This window comes from Orycteropus afer, unplaced genomic scaffold (assembly GCF_000298275.1).
Source record: "Orycteropus afer afer isolate SDZICR_OR568_19922 unplaced genomic scaffold, OryAfe1.0 scaffold00291, whole genome shotgun sequence".
Taxonomy (NCBI): Eukaryota; Metazoa; Chordata; class Mammalia; order Tubulidentata; family Orycteropodidae; genus Orycteropus; species Orycteropus afer.
Window position 1 is genome coordinate 2,937,708 of NW_006921878.1, and position 17,547 is coordinate 2,955,254.

At 59.3% G+C, this 17,547-nt stretch overlaps 1 protein-coding gene across 1 annotated transcript; it reads right to left on the reverse strand.

Moving 5' to 3' along the window:
- Nucleotides 1-3,028: 3,028 nt before the first annotated feature.
- Nucleotides 3,029-9,959, reverse strand: ZBTB7A (zinc finger and BTB domain containing 7A). The gene is made up of 2 exons (XM_007951035.2): nucleotides 8,701-9,959; nucleotides 3,029-3,521 (listed from the first exon to the last, which is right to left on the reverse strand). The coding sequence occupies exons 1-2, from the start codon at nucleotides 9,957-9,959 to the stop codon at nucleotides 3,029-3,031; spliced, it is 1,752 nt and encodes a 583-aa protein (XP_007949226.1).
- Nucleotides 9,960-17,547: the final 7,588 nt, after the last annotated feature.

The window sequence follows — 17,547 nt, forward strand, 5'->3', positions numbered from 1 at the left end:
CAAAAAAAGAAAACACACAAAAAAACAAACAACCAAACAAAACACCTTTTGCTCTGTCCTTTCTGACAGGTCAGCCCGTCCCTCCAAAATATTTTGTTTCCTGAAACGCGAGAATTCAGCAGTATCTTTGGCAACACTTTATCACGACCTTAATTTAAAGAATAAAAATAAAATCGATCCACGTCTATATACAGTATGTGATTGCGCGGAATTGGGGTGAGGGGGGATGGGGTGGGGGGACAGGGGGTCCCGGCTCTGGGCCCATGCAGAGGCTGTGGCCCCTAGGGTGGCCCGCAGGAGAGGTTAAGGCAGAGTGGGGGCGGGGCTGGCGGAAGCTGAGCGCGAAGCTAGGGGCAAGGGTTTAGTGCAATTCCCGAGGAGGTTGGTGTTAAAGTGTTGCCTGGGATGTTTGTCCCAGAGGGCTCCATCCCCCAAGTTCGGTCGCCCCATTGGCCAGGACGACATCTGTGATTTTCAATTGGTTTTATTGCCAGGGGGTGCATGGGAGGAAGAGGGTTTTCCCCTCAAGGAGCCTCTCTGGGAGTTCGCGGGAGGCATGAGGGGTTCTGGGCCCAGCCTCCCTCTTCAGCCTCCAAAGATGGTACTCCAAAATAGCTCGCCCTGTGACTTTCAGGTGTGAACGGCAGCCCATGGCTACCCAGCCCTGGGCCTGCCCCCTCCGCCGGCCCCAGAGGGGGTATCCTGAGACATCTGGGGAGGGGCTGGTGGACTCAAGAGATGGAAAGAAAACTATGCTGTAGAAACAATGTTGACAATTACCTTCTTAAAAAGCTTCCCTTTAAAAAAAGAAAAAAAGACAAGACAATGTGTTGGGCAAGGGGAGACAGGCTGGCGGCTGAGGTGGGGAGCAGATACCCCCCCTTTGGACTTTGACAAGAACCTCTCAGTTTAACAGAGTGTCTATTTACAGGGTCCCACATTAGGATTTGCATATGCAAGAGAGTTGGGGTGAGGGCGCCCTGGCATCTGGAAACATCATCTCCCCAACCCTGGCCCCGTCCGTGGCCTGAGGCTCGGTCAATACCGGGCCTTTTGGGAGCCAGTAGTTGAGGGGAGACAGGTACCAGCCCCCAGAGTACAGTCAGTGCCTTTGAGTAAAAAGAGGGGGGACTGGGTGCGGGTTGTAAGGCCCTGGAGGTAGGGCTCCCTCTGTGGCCCACCTCGATGGGGATGGCGCATCCAAGATGGCGGCTCCTTGGTGGCCACGGGAAAGGGCAGCCATGTCGGAAGGAAGCCCGATAGTGGGCAAGAAGGAGAGGAGGGATGGGGGCAGAGGGTGGGTGCAGATTGGATTGCTCTGGCTGGTTGGAAGGCCAGCCCTTTCTCGGGCCCATCCCTGAGCTAGGGCGGTGAGTAAGGAGGGTCCTCAGTGACAGGGGCGGCCACTGGTATGGCTAACAGGAGATGAGACCTCTCCATGTCAGGAGGGAACCAAAACACAGAAACAGAAAAGAACCTCAGAACAGAATGGAGGGTGCGGAGAACACAGAAACACACACAAGCCCCACAGTCCTGCCTCCAATGTGCGCTTCCGCATGAAGTACAAATACCTCAGAAGGTTTTGCCGGGCCCTTCCCAAAGCCTACCTGACCCCCCACCCCTCACCTTGGGGAACAGAAGTGGATTCTACGTTTGTGGTGGGTTTTCTTTTTTATTATTTTGTACAAAAATAAATCGGCTTTTAGGAATTTCTTTTGCTCTCTCTCGCTCTCTCTCTCGCTCGCTCGCTCTCATTTTTTTTTTTTTTGTCTTTTCAACTTTTCATAGAAGTTGGTTGCAACTTGTAAACATGTTTTTAAATTAAGAATTAAGATAAAGTGTAGTACCCGTTCTGTGACAAAGTGCCAAGACTTCAAATGTGGTTGGTTGTCTTTTTGTTTTTTTCGTTTTGTAAAATCTTGTCTTTTATTGCTTTTGTGGCATTGGAACTTCTAGACTGCTTCCCGTCCTCTCCACGGCCCACTCCTGCCGTATCTGAGACCCTGGGTTCCCTCACTTCCAGCTACCTCACCCCACCCTGCTGTCTGCTCCTCTGAGGAAAAGTATATTATATATCTATATATCTATATATAAATTTTGTTTTTAAGGAGGAAAAGGGGGGGGGAATCTAAAAAGTGCTTTTAAAAATCGGGAGAGGGAGAAGACATAAGTTTTGAATCGTCAGACATTTCATGGGGGAGGGACCCAGGCAGCCTGGGATGGAGGGACCGCCCTGGGGGCTGGTTCCCAGGGGTCCTGCCGGGTTGTAAGTGCCGTGAATGGAGGCGGCGGGACCCCCAGCAAGCCATCCTGGCAGACCCCCTCACCCCAGTCTATCCCCTTTCTCCAGGCCGGAAAATAAATAGATTTGTGTCTCAGCGGCCGGGAGATGCGAGGGGTAGGAAGCCGGAGGCAGGAAAGGGGGGTGGGGAGGGAGGGAGGGAGTTCTGGAGATCGCGCGGGGGGCGGGGGGAGAAGACCCCCCCTTAATAAGTGCCCTGAGGAAGGAGGGTGGGGGGTCGGGAACGGGGGCCATTTTAACGTCCGCTCACAGCGGACAGAAAGCATTTTTAAGGTCTTCTCTAAAAGACTCGTAGAAACCAGCGAGCAGAGGGAAAGAAGAGCTCACCCCAATCTCTAGCCCCCGGGGGCCCACCCTCACCGTAGCCCAGAGCCCAGGACGGGGCGGGCTGCCACAGGGCCGTGGACCCCATGCCGGGGGCCCCAGGGAACTGGAAACCCGTGTCCCACAAAACCCCCAAACCAGGCCCCGAAACCCAGCGACAGGGTGGTGGGGAGGGGGACCAGGAGCGAGAAGGTCCCTGTTTAGGGAGAAAACATCATGAAGGAGAAAAATCTAAGAAAAGCACTATCCTAAAACCTGTGATGCTTCATATATATATCTATATATATATATATATAGAGATATAGAGATCTGTATATAGATTTTCTTTTTTTGTGTTTTGGGGGGTGGTGGGTGATAGTTTTCTCTCTCTCGGGTTTCTGGTTTCTCTCTCTTTTTTGGTTTTTAGGCGAGTCCGGCTGTGAAGTTACCGCCAGCGGCTCCCCCGCCGCCTCCGCCGGCGCCTGCTACATTCAACGGGCCCAGGCCCTCGGGGCCCACCTCATCCTCGTCCTCATCCTCGTCCTTAAAGTGCTTCTCCTGGCCGTTGCGCCGGTTGTCGGGGGAGCCGGGCGGCGCGGGGGTGCCAGGGGGCGCAGAGCCCCCGGTGGTGGCAGGGTCAGGCCCGCCCCCGGTGAGCCCAGCGCCCCGGACACGGGGCTTGCGGCCGCGGCGCGAGGGCACCCCGTTGCAGCCGTCCTTCTTGAGGTGTCTGTGGAGGTGGTCGGAGCGCACGAAGGTCTTGCAGCAGCTGTCACACTGGTACGGGCGCAGGCCCGTGTGCACGCGCATGTGGTTCTTCAGGTCGTAGTTGTGGGCAAAGGCGGCGCCGCACTGCTGGCACAGGTACGGCTTCTCGCCCGTGTGTTTCCGCATGTGCACCTTGAGCTTGTCCTGCCTGTGGACCGGGGTGGGGGGAGGGGTGGTCAGCGGGCCACAGGCCGGGCCTGAGGGACCCTGACCCTCAGGAGAAAGCCTGGGACCTGCAGGGGACGCGATGCAGTCAGACAGTCACCGTTGCCGGGGCAACTGCAGAAAACCCCTAGGAATTACTTCAGGGCCGGAGGCAGGAGAGGAGCCCTGGTGGTGCAATGGTGAAGCGCTTGGCTAACTGAAAGGCTGGCAGTTCAAACATACCCAGCATTTCTGAGGAAGAAAGCCCTGGGTCTGCTCTTGTAAAGATTGCTGTCGTTTTGGGGTCAAGATCCTGACTCACAGTCACCCCGTGTGATCGAGCAGAGCTGCCCCATAAGGTCTGGAGTCTCTGTGGGAGCAGAATGCTGGGCCGTTCTTCCAAGGTGCTGCTTGGACAGGTTTGAACTGCACACCTTCTGGCTAGTGGTCAAGTGCTTAATCATCTAAGCCATCCAAGAACTCCGAGGATTACTTTAGGGTGGGAGGAGGGTGAATGAGGAGTTTCCCGAGAGGCAGGGCTTCCAGCACTCAAGCATGGAAGGTTCCTGGCACATACGGACAAGTTGGGGCAGTGTGACGTTCTGGTAGCAGCACTGAGGGCCTGTTGGAAGTCTTAAATGAGTCTTGGACAGCCTACTGTGTGGCCTTGGGCAAAGAGCTGAACCTCTCTGAGCTTCACTTTCCTGACTCACAGAACAACCAACCAACCAGGTGCTAGTCCACTCCAACTCATGGGGACCCCAAGTGTGTCCGACGAGAACTGGGCTACTTTTTAGCATTTTCAGTGGCTGAGTTTTTGGAACGAAACTGCCAGGCCTTTCTTTCAAAGCAGCCCTGGACCTCTGGATGGACTCGAACCACCGACCTTTCAGTTAGCACCACCCAGGGACTCCTGATCCAGCATGGTGCTAGGTCTCCCACCTGCCTGAGTTCTGCCAGGGATTCTGCCCCAGGGAGGGGGGGGCATGAGGCCAACAAGCAGCCACTGCGTTCATTTACGCCACAGGCATCTATTGAGCGCCTGCTGAATAACGGGCCCCGTGCCCGGTGCTGGAAGTAATGAAGGGAATGAGACAAGCAGCCATTCTTGCCCTCTGGGAGCTGCTGTCATGTTTGGTGACCGGAAGAGTGACCAACAGCCCCCATCTGCCCAGGCCTTTCCCAGTTTTAGCCCTAAAAGTCCCTAACCCCGGGAAACCTTTCAGTCCTGAGCAAACAGAGACAGCTGGTCACTCTCACCCCAGTAACTGAGTCCCCACTGCACTGCATGGCCCTCAACTGTCCCCTCCCGTCTGCTGTACTATTCCCCCCAACGTGACAAGCATGCGCCTAACCCAGGTTCTTTGCATGCGCTGTCCCGCTACCTGGGACACTTTTTCCTCCCCGGATCTTCACAATCAAATTTTGGCTCAAATGTCACCTCTTCAGAGAGGGCCTTCTGGCTGCCCCTAGTTTCCCCACCCCCTTTGGCTGCTGCAGCTGGGCCACATGCAGCTCTTGAGCCCTTGAGGTGTGGCCAGTCCAAATGGAGATGCAAACAGCTCCCAGGACTCCAAATGTTTAATATGCAACGGCTAATAGAAAACGGCGCCTTTAAAACTCTATGTTGATTATATGCTAAAATGATAATAATTGGATCTATTATATAAAAGTATACAGTTAAAATTAATTTCACCTGTTTGTTTTGCTTTTTTAATTGGCCTCCAGAATATTAAAAAAAAATTTTTTTAATTATATTTTGTGGCCCACAAGATATTTCTGTTGCACAGAGCCAGTCCATACTCACAGGGGTGGGTTCCTGAGTCTTTGAAGCCCAGGTAAGCATCTAATCAGCTCCCTGATGCTGCTGCTTGTGCCCCTAGTCACTCTGGGTCTCTTCCTTAACAAACTCCTACACACTCGTCATAGCCCCACCTTAAATGTCCTTCCTTCTCCAGGAAGTCTTTCCCTAACCTCAAAGACTTGGCTTTCCTTCCGGGCTCCTCTAGCTCCAGCTCTCTCCCTTGGGCACAGCCTTGACCACGGGCTGCTCCGAGCTGGTGCCCCTCCTTGCCCTAACCCATCTCTTGATGGCCCTTAGGATCAAGGCCAGGTGCTGGGCCTGACTATAGAGGCCCTTGGCAACCAGACCCCAGCCCTGCTCTCTGCCTAGTCACTTCCACATGAGCCAGCAGAACTTGGCCCTAACTAGGTCCACTACCAGCCTATGGGCCTTTGGCTCCTGCAGTTGCCAGGACCTTCCTTCCACTCACTGGAAAAAAGTCCACTCATATCTCCTAGCTGCCTGTCCAGGCTCCTGATGGACAGGTGTTAGGACTAGGTGTTTGTAGCCAAGTATAGAGATTTCTGCAGCCAAGAATTGGGAGGCTCAGAGAGGGGAAGTGACTTGCTCAGAGCTGCACAGTGGGCCAGGGGCAGTGCTGAGGCGGGCTGGGGGCGGAAGCAGCCTGGTTTCGTCACCCTGAGCCCCGGCTGGGTAATTATAGCCCCGGCTGCCACAGGCCCTGCTTACTCAACGCTTTGGTGTGACTCAGAGGGGCCCCTGGGCTCTGGGGCTTGGAGGAAGGTGGGGGCTGGGGCCCAGGGTGAGGGGGCCAAGAGGAGCCAAGTGGGTGGGTGGGTGGGGAAAGAGGCCTTGCCAGGCGTCCCTCTCTGGGCCTCAGTTTCCCTGACTGCAAAATGGGACTGTCCCTGGTTGGGAGTGGGGATGGCCAAGTGCACACTAACTCAGAGGGAAACTGAGCCCCAGGTCGTGGTGGGGAGGCTGGTGGCCCCAGGGCCGAGGAGTGTGGTGCAGGGTCAGGCTTCACTCCTGGGCTGGTCCCACTGACCAACCTGGGCTCAACTCTGGTCACTTCCTAAGGCCTTGGTCTTTGGGGCCTACACCAACCACCCTGGTCTAAACACCCTTCTCCCAGGCCCAGGGACCACAAGGGCAGGACCCATAGCCACCTCTGGGCCCCTCAAACTCACTATCACCCGTTCTGCCAACTTGACTGGCCCCCTCCCAGCAGGTGCCCTTTGACCCTGCCCACACTCCTGCAGCCAGGAATTGGGGCCACACCCTCTTTCCTGGCCTGCCTGGGGTGGGGATTGAGGGGCTGGGGAGGGGTCAGCCCCCAGCTCCCATCCTCATGGGGCAGGTCTGTGGAGCTGGGACAGTGGCCTCGTTCTTCATCCTGGGGCCTGGGTAGGTGTGGCTGGGGGAACCCCAGGGCGGGTGGGGCAGGGTGGTGCTGAGTCACCAGCCTGGCTAGGTTCCTGCATGCCAGCCCCCTACCCCCACCGGGCTGGCCCACCCTGGGTTCACAAGGCCAAGCCAGCCACCTCTAAACTCTGAACAGAATTACAAACTGCCCCCCACCCCCCTGACCTTGAACTCCACCTGGCCTGGGCCCTCCTTTCCCTATCAGCCCTGTAGCTCTTGGGCCCTCCTTCCTCCATTCCCCCAACTGACTCTGCCACAGGGCCTTTGCATGCACCAATCCCTCTTCCTGGAGTGCCCTTCTCCATGGGGTTCCCCACGGCTCCCCTCTAGTGCTCAGTCCTCAGTTCAAGTACCTCCTGCCCCCCCATGTGGCCTCCCTTGGCACCCACAGCCCCACCCCAACTGAGCTCCTGCTCCTTCTCCCTCCTGGCACTCCCTGCCAACTAATATCAGAAACACAGTCTGCTGCCCAGCCCACGAAACACCAGCCCCACAAAGGCAGAGACTGGGGCCTGTCTTGATCCCCACTGCTTCCCCAGCACCTGCAACAGGGCTTGGCACACAGTCGGCACCCAATTAACATTGGCTGAATGAAGCAAATCCCTGGGGCTGGACCTAAACTCACTGCCATCCAGTCAATTCTGAGTCACCCAAAGGGACCCTAAGGGTCAACCTAAAAAAAAAGTAAACCAAACACATGCCGTTGAGTCGGATCCGACTCATAGCGAGCCCTCCTTGGGTTTCTGAGACAGTATTGCTACGGAATTAGATTGACCAAGCAGTGGCTGGTGGGTTTGAACGGCCAGCCTTCTGGTTAACAGTCAAGTGCCTGAGGCACTACGCCAGCAGAGCTCCGAGGGCCAACCTAAGCAGGCTCCAGGACAGCTGCCGTCCAGCGGGCTCCGATCCGCATTGGAGAGGACTGCATCCCAAGGGGTCTGCAGTGGCCAGTTTTTTAGAAGTAAATTGCCAGGTGGTTCCTCTGAAGACCCTCTGGGCAGACTCGAACCGCCAACCTTTCAGTGAGCAGCCAAGTGTGTTTGCAGTTTGCACCACTCAGGGACTCTGCAAGGCTGAATCAACTGAACTGACTGAGGACATACTTTGCGCCTTCAGGGCACCTGGCTTGGGGTCTGCACTCTGCCCCCTGCTGAATGTCACAAGGGCGGGGGTCTGCCTAGATCATTCTCAAAGGGTACCCAGGAGGTGCCTGGAAATGGAGAAGGGGTGATTCCAGGTCAGCATTAGGGAAGGGAGGGGCTTCAGGTATGGCTGGGAGTTTGGGCCAAGTGCCCTGTAAGCTGGGCTGCCTGGGCCTTGCCCACTTAGTCATTAGCCCTGCCCACTCATCACTGGCTCCACCCCTGGACCCACCCACTCAGCCATGCCCACCCATCCTCAACTCCACTTCTGGTCCCACCCACCCTCAGCTTTTTAAAGTGTTAAAAAGCAAAGATATCACACCTTAAGGACAAAAGTGTTCCTGAGCTAAGCCAGAGTTATTTTCAGTCATCTCATACGTATGCAAAAGCTGGACAATGAATAAGGAAGACCAAAGAAGAACCCACGCATTTGAATTGTGGGGTTGGCGAAAAGACTGAGTATACCATGGAGTGCCAGAGAACCAACAAATCTGTCTTGTTAGAAGGTACAGCCAGAATGCCACGTTATCAGGAGGAACCAGTCCCTGACGACATCACGCTTGGTAGGGGGTCAGGAAAAAAGAGGAAGGCCCTCAGGGAGATGGATGGACACAGTGGGCTCAAACGTAGCGGCAATCGTGAGAACCAGGCATTGCTTCGTTCTGGCATATATAGGGTCACTCTGAGTTGGAACCAGCTCAGGGGCAACTTCACACCACTCCGCTCAGCCCTGTCTGTGGTCCCGGCCCTGCCCCACCTACCGGTGCCCAGCCCCCTCTCCAGCCCCTGCCCTTGCTCAGCACCCGGCTCACCTGGTGAAGCGGACCTTGCAGATGTTGCACTCGTAGGGCTTCTCGCCTGTGTGGGTCCGGATGTGCCGCGGCAGCTTGCCAGCACCCTGGATGACCTTCTCACAGATGGGACACTTCTGGAAGGCCTTGGCCCGGATCTTCTTCTCCACCTTCTGTGACCAGGCCGGGTACACGTCACCGTCGTGGGCGCCGCTGAAGTACTTCAAGTAGTAGTCCATGACACCCTTGTCCTCCGCCCGTGACTCCTCGTCACTGTCCGCTGCCCCCGATGCTGCCGCCCCTGCCCGGCCCACGGACGACATCATCTGCTGCAGCAGTGTGCTGGCCGCCAGCCCGTCCATGTCGGGCCCGTCCCCATCCTCGCCCTCAGCTGTGCCCGACAGGAAGCCCGGAGAGTCGCCCGGCTCAGGGGCCGCCTCGGACAGCGAGGCCGCCTCTTCCTCGCCAGCCCGGCCATAGTGGCCATTCTGCGTGGCAGCTGGTGGAGGGAAGAGGCTCCCGCCGGCGGCCGTGGCATCCTCGTCCCGCTCCGGCCATAGGCCTGGGTTGCTGTCGCCCTCGTCGCCCTCGCCCGCCGGCGGCCGCTCGCCTGGGGGACCTGGCCCGTAGAAGTCCAAGCCATTGCAGTCGCCAGCGGCCACGGCAGCTGCCACAGCCGCCACAGCCTCCTTGGTGGCGTCCAGGTCATCGTCGGAGGTGCCGAAGGCCGACCAGGGGAAGGCGGCGGCGGCGGCACCAGGGGGCAGGCTGTTGATGGGATTACTCTGGAAGAACTCGAGGTACTCCTTGGCACGCAGGAGGTTGCGCTGATCAATTTGATCTACGAGGTCTAGCTGCCCGGCGTCAGCACTGGCCTCAGTGGCCAGGATCTGCCGGTCAAGGAGGTCAGCACAGACGTGGCTGACGGCGGGGATCTCAAGCAGGCGGGCAGCGCTGAGGATGTCACTCACATTGGCTGTGCTGACGGTGAGTGTGGCCGTGTAGGCAAAGTCCACAAGGGCTGTGAGTGCCTCAGCGCTGACAAAGTCGATCTCGTACACGTTCTGCTGGTCAACCACGGCACCCGACGTGAACAGCTTCTTAAAGTACTGGCTGCAGGCGGCCAGCACCGAGCGGTGCGTGGGGAACTCTCGGCCCTCCACCAGGATCACCACGTCACACAGCAGGCCCTGCGTCCGCTGCTCATTCAGCCCGCTCAGGATGTCGCTGCTGTGGTCGGGGAACGGGATCCCAATGGGACCATCCACGCCGCCGGCCATCTTCTGCGCCGAGACCTGCCATGCCAGGGAGGGAGAGGGGGACTGTGGTGAGGATGGCAGGCACCCTCTGCCCTGCCCCCAGCCTTGGTTTCCCCAGCTCTGCATCACGGACCATGTAGTCAGGCTCTCTGGGCCTCGGTTTGACCATCTGTCAAATGAGCAGAGACCTTTGAAATAGCCTGGTCCTGGGAGATGACTATGTAAAACCCACGCTGGGGGCTCATTGAGAGTGCATGCACTCTCCCTGCCACCAGGGGGCCCCAGAGGGACACCATTGGAGGTGGGCTTGGAGAGGTCCCAGGAGCACACAGCTGGTGCTCAATAAATGTGCCCAAATGTCAGTTTGTTTTTCCATTACTCTGAGTGCAGGTTTCCTAATACCATCTCCAAAAGACCACAGCAATAACATTTACAAAGCACCTACTGTGTGCTGTTCACATCAGCACCTGAGAGTCCCGTGGACAGTCTGGCTCTATTGTCGACGGGAGAAAACAAGGCTGGCAGTAGTCCCCTACCCACAGCCCCACAGCGAGGAGATACTGGGGCCCTCAGACCCCAGAGCCCAGCTTTGGCCCCTATCCATCCTGCCCAGCCCCTTAGCCCCTGCCTCTCTTTTGGGCCCAGGGCTCAGCAGGTCGGGGTGAGGCTGGGCTCCAAGACCTGCCTGGGTCAGGGTAGGCCCTCTGAGTTTGTACTTCCTGCCCCACTAAGTCCCCAGGATGCAGCTCGGCCCTGGGCAGGAGAAATGGGGGACCCAGGCCGCTGCTCACATGGGCCAACTCCCCCGAGAAGGAGCTGAGGACCAAGGACCTCCTGCCTTCCCAGGGCTCTGCGAGGCAGCTCTTCCCTCTCTGCCCCCCTGGGTGGTGCTCTCAGCCAGCCAAGACCCTGGTGTTCTCTGGACCTCAGTCTCCCCATCCGTGAAATGGGTAGAGGCCTTCGGAGGGCCTGGGCCCTGGGGGCCTGCCTGTCCGTCCTGGTCCTAGCCCCCTCTCTCCTGGTCCCTCCTCTTTCCCGCCTCCCCCCCCCCACTGTGACTCATCCGCCCACTCCAGGCTTGTGCAACCCTCTGGCTGCCATCCCCACCCCTCCGCCCTCTCTGGGGAGCCCTTGGCTGCCCCGAGCCACCCCACACGGCACACATTCCTGCGGCTGGGCCATGGCGCTCGGGCCGGGGCCCCTGGACCATGTCCCTGCAGAGAGGCCCAAGCTGGGCCTGCCTCAGCCTCCAGAGGCCACTGGACCCTCCCCACCAGCCCCGGCTCTGCTCTGACCCGACCCTCTCTGCTATGGATGCGGGTGGACGGCCTGGTGCTGGTGCGGCAGGCGCAGGAGACAGGCCATGCAGCCCTGGCTGGGCTGTCCTGACCCCCTAGGAGCAGGGTGCGGGTGGCGGGCGACACAAGGGCCTTTGTGTGGCAGTGGCGAGGACTACACTTCCCAGGATGCCTCTCTCCCCACAGCCCCCCGCCTGCCCTCGTCCCGCCCAGGCCAGGCACCAGCTGCTCAGCTCCCCCTTGCGCCCGCCTGCCAGCCTGCAGTGTGTGGGGTGGGGGAGGTTCAGATGTGGCTGCTGGGAGCAGGGAGGATGGGGGGCAAGACCCCTTTGGTGGCTCCCACCCCCTGCCACCATCTGCCGTCTGGCCCAGGGCTGTAGGGGCCTGTGGACAGATGGGGCACCAGATCAGACGGCCTCACCCTGCCTTGGTGCCCACAGGGAGGTGAGGACCTCTGACCCGGGCCACCAGCACCCCAAGATGACCACCCTGGCTCTGCCAGGTAGCTGCAGGTGAGCCAGGGTCCCCTAGGCCCTCGTTCCCCAGGTGGGACTGGGGAGGTCTCCTGGGGTTTATAAATTAGGACCTAGGGTGGCCCAGGTGATCCCCATACTTATCCTTCCCGCTTCCCTGGGCCACATGTGGTGAGCACTACCTTCCCCCAAGGTGCTCGTCTCCCACAGCCCGTTTTTAGGTCCAGGGTCATAGGATTTCTTGCTGCAAGTCACCTGGCTGGAAGGGGCAAGCCTGGGACCAAGCCCCAAGGCCTGGGGCTCTAGGGGTTGACCAGCTGGATCATCTATACACATCGTCTGAAGCCCTCCCTGCAAAGGGCAAAGGCCAAGGAAAGCCCCCATGACAGCACCAAGAACCCATTTTGCAGATGAGCAAACTGACGGCCAGGAAGGGTTAGCATTGTGGTCAAGGGCACACAACAAGGCTGACCTACCTCTCACCCCTCATAACCACCATCTCTTGTTCCCTGGAAACCAAACTAGCTCTGTAGATACCTGACCCCCACCTTCCCTCTGGGAACATGGCCCACCTGCCAGCCCTGCCCCCGGCTACTGCTCCCACCCTGTCCTCTCAGAGCCCAACGCCTCAGAACCGGAGGGGAGGGCAGGGTCCCAGGCTCTGCCTAGCCCCTCTAGGTAGGCTGGGCAAGGTGCCAGTGCACCTACTGTGTGCATGGCACCTCCCTGTCCTTTACCCTGAGAGGCCCAGCTGTCCCCTGGTGCACAGTAGGTGCTCAGCAAATGGTTTTGTTCATAATCATGAACAGAACGATCTCTCCTCCAGGAACCCCCCCACACACACACACACACAAACACAGCCCATCTTTCATCACGGCCCCTCCTCTGCTCACGCCTCCCCAGGATTTCCGGGGTGCTTGGTGCTGACTCGGCCGCCTGAGAGGGGCAGGCCCCGGCAGGCCCCTCCTGGACTAGAGGCAGGGTGCCCTCCTCCCCGTCAGCCTCTCCTGGCCCCCACGCCCAGTTCTCCCCATGGAAGTGCACAGTAGGAGCGCAGCAGATGAACAACTGGGTGGACCGAAAACTAAAGAAACACCCTGCAGAGAGCCCACACCCAGCCTGGCCTGTCCACCAAGGCACACCCAGTGTCGGGACTGTGCAGCCTGCCAGTCCCACCTCTGATCTAACCTAGGGTCAACTTGCTGTTGCTGCTTTCCAAGGCAACCGGACCCAGGCCTGTTTTCAGTCCTCCAGAGTCCTCCTCTGTGTGCCGGACTTTCCAGAACTAACCCGGGCCCTTCCCTGGGGTGGGGAGTTGCTTGGGTATCCTGCTTACCCTCTCATAGACCTGGGCTTTCAGGCCAAGTTCGTAGCTCACCAGTGGTCAGGACCAAGTGCCTGCCCCTCCTTAGCTGTGGGGGCACCGGGGGAGGCCAGGGCACCAGGGTCCTGGCAGAGCTGGTATCACCCAGGAGGAAGCTAGGAAGGGTGCTCATGACATGGAACCCGCGAGGGGCAAAGGCCTGCAGGTGGACACAAGGGAGAGGGACAGGGAAGCAGGAGGCCGCATAGCCAAGGCAGGGGCAGGAAGGCTGGGGCTCACCAAGGTCACTCAAATGGGTGAGGGGTGAGGCCAGGCTTCCTCTCCCACACTCCCCGGAAGGGGGGGCAGGGGCAGGGAACTGCCACTACACCTTTCTGGAGAAGTGCCCAGGGGCACAGCTTAATGAAGGGTTAAGGTCCCTCACCCCTTGCCCCCCTCCACCCAGGGAGAAAATGGGTGCGTCTGGAAGTCCTACGTTTTGCCATGCCCACGTTCAAATCCCAACCTCCTCAACTGCCAAGCAGTGTGACCTCAGGCAAGAAGCGAGTCCTCTTTGCCTCAGTTTCCCTGGGGCTGTTCTAAGTTCCCACTCCCAGGGCTCTGAAAACCTTGCCTGAGGGCCTGCTGTGCCAAAGGCCATCCCCAAAGGCACAAGGAAGCTGCTCACCCTCCAGTTTCTTCGGATAATATTTCCAGAATCCAGCCCCATCTCTACCTACTGTGTCCAGGAAGTGGGCAGAGAGGCCCCCAGGAGGGGGGAGGTGTCTAGAGGGAAAATCCCAGCCCAGAAAGGGTGGGCGGCAGGGGCCAGGTCCCAGTGAGGCAGCTGCGCAGGTGTGGCCCCCACCCCCTCCCAGCCATCGGCCTGTGTTGCAAGGTTCATGCAGACAGGTTACCCCACCCTGACCTGGTGCCAGTCCCTGCCAGGCCCGGTCCTGGCTATAATGGGAAGGAATGTGGCGTCCCAGTTGGGGGCTGGGGGAGGACACCAACCTACCACTAGGGGTGGCTGCCAGCCACCTGCCCGCCCCCTGCCCGAGTGGGCCTCTGGGCCAGACATGAAGCAAACAAGCCCTCGGCCATTTTCCGTGTCCATTTATTGCCCTAAATGGGGAGGGGCTTCCTGCCCAGGCCTTAAAGGGCCAGAGGCAGGAAGGCTGTGGCCCAGCGGGAAGTGTGAGTGGGTGGGGGGATGAGGAGGCCCTGGAGACTCCATCTGATTCCCAGCTCATGGGTGGGGCTGGGGCCCACCCTGTTCCCACGCTCAGGGTTCAGTCCCGAGACCAAGGCCGAGCTTGGAGGAAGCCGAGGCCACCCACCATGGAAGCGATGGAATGAGCTTCCCATCACTGAGGGTAAGCAAAGGTGGGCTCTGCAGAATTCCATCACCATCCATGCTGCCCTCAGCTCAGGCTGTACCTGCCCATCTAAGATGCCCGGGGGAGCTCCTCTCCTGCTCGTCACCTGCGCGTATGTGTGTGTGTGTGGGTGCGCACACACACACACAGCCTAAGCAGGTGGAGACTGTAGCCTGGGGAGCCCCCAGTGAAGGTGTGTGCCCACAGCACCTGGTCAGATGGGCGGTGGGACCAGGCCTTGCTTCCCCGTCAAACCGGAAAGGTGTGGGTGGGGACATATCCCAGTGGCTGGCCACAGCCTGCTGGGGGGACAGATGGAGGGGCTGGTTCTTTGGCCATCCTCCTCACGGGTGCAGGACTCTTCACCCGGTACCTTCTGTGCCTTGGTGCTGGGAACTCAGGGCTCAGGCCCCAGTGTGGGGGCCGCTCCTGGCAGGGCTGGGAGCCTGGTCATCACATCTTGACCGTCACAGCAGAGCACAATGCACTCATTAAGGCCATCAGTCCTCACAGCGCAGGGAAGCAGGGTCTGTAACCAGCATCCCGTTTTACAGACTGGAGACTGAGGCTCAAAGGGGGCAGCAACTTGCTGGGGGTCACACAGCAGAGCCACTGGGCCCTGTCCTCTGTAACTTGGCCTCTCAGGGGACCAACTTCTCTCAATCACAACCCTCAGGTACATACTGCTGGGGACTAATCCCTCTGGGACCCTTACTCTCACACCCCTGGGGACCTGCCTCCCAAAAGGGCCAAGTTTGCCCGCCCGCGCCAATCCCAAAGTCCAGGTGCTACCAGGGTCCTCAGCAGTGGCTTCACAAACGTTCCCAGGGGAGTCACCGACTGAATTATCAACATGACACTTTTGGACCATGGTAATCTCCCCTCTGTACAGATGGGGGAAGCAGGTTGGCAGAGGGGAAGCGGCCTCCCTACGTGGGCCTCAGGCAGAGCCAAGGGCTGGGCTGGGATTGGACCACTTACCCCCACCCAAGCCTGTTCCTCTGGTCCCTGCTGCCCAGGGCTGTCACAGGGCAGTTTATAGTCTGTAGGGAGCCTGGGGCATCAGGTGATAGGTGGGAGGGGGCCTCCGTCTCAGGTGGCTAGTGACCCCACACCCACTCCCTGCAGTACCTAGAGCTGAGCCAGGTGCTCTCTCTTCCATGACAGGGGGAGACACATCCCACCTGTGGGGGTCACCACAAAAATTAAGCCCATCTTACAGAGGGGTATGTGCGTGTGAATAGGAAATACTCCCCAAAATGACCCACAAATTAAAATTTCAGTATCCCTGTTGTCCATACGGCTGGTCCAAGGTCACAGGGCAATGAGGCCAGCATTTGAAGCCCCAGCCAGTTCTCTCCTTGGAGCACTACCCCTGGCACTGTGGCCCTTTCCCTCTGAGTTTGCTCTAGAATAATGGAGTCATAAAACCCTGAGCCATACCCTCCTCTCAGGGCCAAGGTGCGGGCTGGCGGCTCAGGAGGGGCACCCATAAAAGTGCCCACTGCATGGGGCTGGGAGGCAGGAGTACAAGGGCCTATGCTGTGTGACCTTGGGCATCTTGCTTGCCCTGTCTGAGCCTCAGAGAGACTCAACTCAGCTGGCAGGTGCTTGAGGCTGAGGCTAGATCACTGACCTCCAGCTGGATTGAAGACAGGTGGGCAAATGCCCCCAGCCCATACCCCAGGGAGGACTTTAGCCAGATCCTGGGCCATGAAGCAGGACCACAAGTGCTGACCAGCCCCACTCCAGCTAGATGACCTTGGTCTGCTCTCTACCTCCCTCCCGGCCTCAGTCTCCCCTACTCAATTTGGCACTTGCTCCGAGGCTTGCTCCCAAATCCAGGTTGCCAGGCTCCCAGCCTGCTATCCCTTTGGGCCTCGGTTTCCCATCTGGCAATGGGGACTATGCCACCTGCTGGGCCCAGTGCCGCCGGGTTGAGAGGGCCTCAAGGAATGGGGGGGGGGGGAAACCACCACCAAGGACTTGCTCATCCCCCAGGAATCTTTTCCACTGAGCCCAGGCTGAGCTGTGCCCCAGCCAGACCTCAGTTTCCCTCAGAGGATAGGACTGGTGGTATTCTGCATTGCTGCTGACTAGCCACCTTACAGCCAATCAGAACTGAATAATAAATACCCCCCAAAGCGACCCACGAATTAAAATTTCAGTGTCCCCGTTGGCTCCTCTTTCCTTCATTAGCCATGCAGAGCTCAGGGCTGGCTCTCCCCCCCCCCAGGCTTCGTCGCCACAGCAATGGCTGGCGGTAAACAGAGCCCCGAGCCCAGCGTCCTCCAGGGCCCCCCTCGGGGGAAAATGCCCCCTGATTGGAGCCTTGGGCAGCGGCGCCAGCCTTGGCCCAGGCCCCCACCTCAGTCACCAAGGGGATTCCAGGGCCTGGACTCTCCCAACATATCTCCCTAACACTCTCTGCCAATAGGAAGTGATCGGCGGGGGGTGGGGAGCCCCTCCAGTGTGGGATCGGTGCACTGGGGGTTCCGCCCTGGCCCTGCCCGGGAGGAGGGGGTGACACGGAATCCCGGACAGACGGAGAGGGCGTCCGGCTCCGGCTCCCGGAGGCAGCTGGCAGGGAGGGGTCAGTGGGTGAGCCAGGTGGGCACCGCCCGGGCAGGGGCACCGGCATCCCTCCTCTCACTTCCGCCGGCTGGCTGGGGGGGGCGGGGAAGACGGGTGGCCTGCCTCCCCCTGCCGCGCCACCAACTCCTGGCTTCATTCCCCATACACTTAGTGGGCGCCGACTGGGAGACTGTGTGCCCGGGCCTGGTTGGACAGCACCCTCCCTCTGCGGCCCACCAAGCTCCCCTGCCTGCCAGCCAGCGCGGGCTGTGCCTCCCAGGCCTGGCAAAGGCTTGGGCCCTGGGGCGCACCGGCTAGCTCCGCGCGCGGCTTAGCCCCCGGCCTGCTCCCAGGCTCAGGGCTGGAGGAGGGAGCTGGATCCTGGACCAGGGAGGGGGAGAGGGCGCCGGATCCCACCAGCTCTCCCCCTGCTCGGCCCGGGCTCCGGGTTCGCACGTGGTGGTGTCGTCAAGGGGAAGGGGGGGTCCAGGCCGGAGGAGCCGGAGTCACGCGCTTTGGGGGCGCGGGCGAGGGAGGAGGGGTGCTCTCTCCCCCCGCCCAGAGGCTGGGACCCGGCGGCCG